Source organism: Mus pahari, chromosome 8 (genome assembly GCF_900095145.1).
Source record: "Mus pahari chromosome 8, PAHARI_EIJ_v1.1, whole genome shotgun sequence".
NCBI lineage: Eukaryota > Metazoa > Chordata > Mammalia > Rodentia > Muridae > Mus > Mus pahari.
Window position 1 is genome coordinate 108,448,409 of NC_034597.1, and position 5,480 is coordinate 108,453,888.

The 5,480-nt window shown below is 44.1% G+C and overlaps 1 protein-coding gene across 1 annotated transcript in view; it reads right to left on the reverse strand.

The window, feature by feature from the left end:
* The window catches only part of Slc15a1 (solute carrier family 15 member 1), a 44,301-nt gene that overhangs the window by 3,354 nt on the left and 35,467 nt on the right, over positions 1-5,480 (reverse strand). The window contains exons 19-21 of the mRNA XM_021203756.1: positions 1,732-1,839; positions 1,498-1,606; positions 743-886 (exon numbers count right to left, since the gene is read on the reverse strand). Coding sequence (XP_021059415.1) covers positions 743-886; positions 1,498-1,606; positions 1,732-1,839 — 361 coding nt within the window. The remainder of the gene's footprint in view (positions 1-742; positions 887-1,497; positions 1,607-1,731; positions 1,840-5,480) is intronic.

Sequence of the window (5,480 nt, forward strand, 5' to 3'; positions counted from 1 at the left end):
TTATATCTATATAGGTACTATATAGATATATACTATCTATCTATATAGATACTTTACATCTATATATAGATATCTACTATCTATATAGATATACATGAGTGATATATATATATATATATATATATATATATATATATATATATATTCCCACTGAGTAGAGATCTAATTAATCTCATAGTCCTTGTTCTGTGGAAGACACCTGTGGTTATTTGAATGACAGATGTCCCAGGTAAGATTGGGCATTGGTACACTTGGCCTTGCTGGAGGAAGCATGTCCTTGGAGTTGGGCTCTTAAGAGTTTAAAACCTTAAGCCACTCCCAGCTCACTCTCTCTGCTTTGTGCCTATGGTTCAGGATGCGCACTCCCAGCCTCTGCTCTGGCCACCCTGCCCGCCTATTACTAGTCTCACTGCCACGGTGGACTCTGGTCAGAACCATAAGCCAGAGTAAACTTTCACTTGTATCAGCTGCTCTTGGCCTTGGTTTCTTATCACAGCAGGAGAAAGTATCCATGATGCTTAGAAGAAAAAAAAACCCATAAACAGTCCATAAGTGGTGGTGCATGCCTACTACTCTAGTACTTGAAAGCCTGAGACAGGAGGTTGGTGAGTTGGAGGCCAGCATGGGGTACATCCTAAGACCCTGTCTTATTGAATGAAGAAAACAAAAGGACCTCTAAGCATACACACATCCCAGATTCAAATCAAGGCCATCAGGGAGGAAGGAACAAGAAACTAGAAACCTGGGAATAAGAGAACTCCAGTCCTGTGACAGAGAAGACCACCTCGCCGCAGGTCAGAAGGAAGTACTGTGGGATCTGCAGAGCCATGTTCACCGTGTTGGGTGGGATGTCTTCAAATTCCTTCACTTCCAGGCAGCCATCCCCCTGGACCATCAAAGCACCAAGCAGGCCATTGAGAAAGAGGCAGAGATACACTTTAGAATAACACCCATTCATATGGATACACTGAGCTGAGCTTCTAGGGCTAAACAGGTGATCTACATCCGTAGTCACTGCCCGTTTTAAATGTAACTGTTCGGGGCTGGAAGCCTGCCAGCTAAAACCCTGGTAATCACCCAGTCCTGAAGTCACACGACCCAGAGGGGGGCATCAAATACTGGTCAGCAGGGACTTTATGTGTAACTAAGCCTGCCGAAGCCAACAATAACTGAGAGATCCCGTGAGATGGCTCAGTGGGGAAAGGCGCTCGTCACCAAGCCTGACAACATGAGTCTGATCCTGAGACTCACACAGTGGGAAGAGAGAGCAGTCTCCTATAGGTTGTTCTCTGATGCCCCTCCTGCACACACACACACACACACACACACACACACACACACACACACACACACAAACTAAAACAAAGAATTAGCAGTGAGTTGGGTTAGTTCTAAGGCCATTCACAGATCCTAATTCCTCTAGCTAATCATGAGCTTGCCTTGAGTGACTGAGGATTAGGGGAGATTGAACAGGCTGGGGTGGAATGAGCTACTAACCGCCTTTCGGATCACGTAGGTATACGCGCTGCCAAAGTCAAGGTTGGAAGATTTAAAATCAGTTGGACAGTTTGATGCAACCGATGTGGTGTTTATTGTGTAGTGTTTTCTATTAAAAAGAAGAAGAAGAACAGAGGTTATGGTTCTTGGTGTTAAAATCTCCATTTTTTTTTCTTAAGAAAAAGATGAGATGGGCTTGAAGTTGGGAGCGAGTTGCCCAGTAAAGGTACTCACTCGCCAGAAGGGAAGAACTGGTAGTTGCTGGCGTTGAGACTGGTGACATCTTTGTATACTTTTCCACTCATTTTGATGGTGACCGTCTCGTTAAGGGTGTTGACAAACCTGGAACAAAAAGCCATCTATCTTGTAACCAAACCATGGAATAATTTATCCTAGGGCACACATGCATATGGGAGATTCCTAGGGTCTAGAGGCAGAAAATAGCTACTTTACAGTTGTTCCTGCCCACCCACTCATGTGCACACCCTTAAAATGATTTATCTACGAGAATGTACCCATGCCAGGAACTGCTCGGAGGGCTCAGATGTGTTGCCTAGTCTCTTGGTATTTAGGGGAACCCGCTAGGTAGTCATGGAAACAGATACTGACTCCTTTGGTAGTCATGGGAACAGATACTGACTTTTCTTTCTAGAAGGGAGCTATGCTTTTATGCTGCTTAGATGGAAAGTTTCAGAGCTCAACAGGTGAAGAACAAAGATACAGAAGTTGCTGGAAGACAGCTGCAGGCAAAGCTTCCCTTGGGAAGAGAGAGCCTGCCATTTCGGTTACCTCCAAGAGCTTGGGGCAGAGAATGGATGTAAGATCTGAGAGAAGGAAGCTAGCTAACCCGGTGAGAAGAGACTGTCCTGAGTCACTGCCCTCAGATGGGGGAGAGCTGTGTGGCTCTGGACTGGTGCCGGTCAGCATCTGCTGGAATGCAGAGGAATGGGTACCTGAAAGGCCTTGGCCCTCATCCCAAGGCTTCTGGCAAGTCCCCTTGCTTAAACCTCAGGAGGAGATAAGTGAGCTGCCCGCCTTCCTAGGACCATACAGAATGTCATGGAACAGGCGGCACAGGTGTTTCCTTAGCTGCTCTGTGATGCCGAAGACCCTGACGTTCTTATACCGCTCTAAGGATGAGTACGCTGCCGCCCTAAGGGAGATCAGGTGTCTGTTTTGCCCACCAAATAGGCAGGCGACAGGTTATAGCAGATCGTCCAATGCATAGAACGAGAGCAATAATAATGAGCAGCTAAGTGCTATGAAGAAAACTGCCTCGAAAACACAGGGCCAGTTTTACCAGCTTCATAGTGTTGCGGATCGGTTCTAGTACTATTTGTGTTAATGCGGCTCCCAAAATCACACGGGAATCTGCACGTCTGCCTGTAAGACACTGAGAGTCCCTGCCCCCAGTTGGCTCTAATTGGTAAATAAAGTTGTCAGTGGCTAATGGCTGGGCAGGGAGATTTCCTGGGCAAGGGACCATGAGGAGAAGGTTTTAGCATCTCCATGCCAGGAAAGAAATAGGATGCAGGCATGGGAGCTGTGTAAGACAGAGAACCAGCCTTGTGCGAGTCAGGAAAGTGCAGCCCCAGGGGCCACTCCAATGACTGACTGGTTCTGGGGTAGCAGAGATGAAATATAGATTTTAGTAAGTAATAATTCAGGAATATCGGAGGGTAGGCATTAGCAACGTGGAGGTTTGGAAGTGCTCAGTCATGGCTGTTTAAGGCATATTAAAATAGAAGGCTGCGTGTGTGTGTGTGTGTGTGTGTGTGTGTGTGTGTGTGTGTGTGTTGTCTTTCTTTCTGGAATTCAGAGCATTTTAGCAGGTGGGGAGAAGTGCGTGCACACCCACTGGGGAGTTTACAGTGGATTAACAAATTACCATTTCACCATGCACATATTATTTGATAGAATGGTCTATATATACACAAATAATTTTTAAAGGACAGCATATCAACATTTAATTTAGTTATGGGTGAATGTGTGTGTGTGTGTGTGTATGGGGGCGGATACATACAGGTGCCCTCAGAGGCCTTGGAACTGGAGTTAGGTGGCTGAATTGCTTAACTTGGGTTCTACAATGACATTGAGGTCTCCAGCCAGAGTTGGTACCCAGTCTTAACTCTTGAGCTGACTTTTCAGTCATGTGGCTACTATATTCATATATAGTGAATGCAGATTCAACATATTTTTTACCAAATGTGATAAAAAAAATTAAGGATCACTTCCATGGAGTAACTCTATACATGCAAAGAAATAGGTAAAAACACAGACTACAGTCATTAAAAACAAAACAAAACAAAACAAAACAAAACAAAACCCAACTAAGAATAACCTAAATTTCCTTGAATAGAGATGGGTAGAAAAATTATGGTGTATCTATACATAGGGAGGCTTCAGTGTTGTCAAGGGGAACAGACAGGAGCTACAGATGTAAATATAGTCAAATATTGATCTGACATATGTTATATAATGTGATTTATAGCATTATTACAGAACAACATATGTCTGTGACAATTCACTTTTATATTATTCTCTTTAAAAGCATGCTAAGAAAGAAGCACACTATCTATGGAGATTAACAAATAGGGATACACAGCGTTAAAACGCAGTGGAAAACAAGGTTAAATTATCAACCGATTTTTAAAAGATACTTATTTTTGTTTTTCCAAGACAGGGTTTCTCTGTGTAGCCCTGGCTGTCCTGGAACTCACTCTGTAGACCAGGCTGGCCTCGAACTCAGAAATCCACCTGTCTCTGCCTCCCAAGTGCTGGGATTAAAGGTGTGTGCCACCACCATCTGGCCTTACTTTATTATTTTAATCTATGTGTATGTGCCTGTGTGTATGTATGGCACACATGTGTGGATGTTGGCAGCCACCTGCTGTGGATTCTGGGACTGGGCTCAGCGCCTTCACTAGGACAGGAAGTGCTTTTGACCATGACTGAGCTGCTCTACAACCCCTCAACCTACTTTTGATTAAAGGCTTGCCTATTTAAAAGAGAAAGATGACAAGCTAGCAATTTAAATCTTTCAACTTACTGATAGTGTAATACAAAGGTTTATTTGCTTGAAATTTTGTATATCCTTCCTTTAATTTACACATTAGACAGAAAGTCTGATTTTGTGGAGGTTTTGAAGTCTGCTCATCAATCTCTCCTAGTTTTCTAGAACTTCCTCTTTAGTGTTGTCTTCAGGTACTTTGGACATAATAGAATCCTTTTGCTCTATCAAGGATTCGGTGTTGCTACTCCATAGAAAAGTGATTCTGACCTGCCTATTTCCATATTCACAGTAGGAGGGGTCAACATGTCACTAATGCCACTCATCTCATTTCCTCAATATTCTATCAAAGATTTTTGGGGGTGAAGTGATAACTCAGTCAGTAGAGTCCCTCCCTTAAAAGCAGGAGCACCCCAGTTAAATGTTTAGCAAACATGTAACCTTAAAGCGTTGGGGGCAGAGACATAACCCCGGGGGGCTCACTGGTCAGCTCTCTTGATCAGCACATCCCAGGTGCCGTGAGCTGCCCTGTCTTAGGAAACAGCGTGGATCTCTGAAGAACAGCACGTGAGAGTTGACTTCTGGGAGCTACATGCATGCACAATGTACATGCACACGCGCGTGCGCACACACACACACACACACGCACACACACACACTGTTAAACATTTGTGAGATATCTCAATAAAGTTGGATGTTGCTAAGCCTGATGACTTGGGTTTGATCCATGGGTGAGAGGAAAGAGGTGACTCCTCTAAGTTGCATGCCCATGCACATACAAATACACACATACTAAATAAATAATTAGTTTTTCAAAGTTTGGCAAGCAAATTGGCTTAGTGGTTAAAGGTACCTGCTGCCAAGCCTGATGGCCTGAGTTAGATGGACAGTGTTCACATGCGTGAGATGAAATCAGCTCCTGACTTAGATGGACAGTGTTCACATGCGTGAGATGAAATCAGCTCCTGACTTA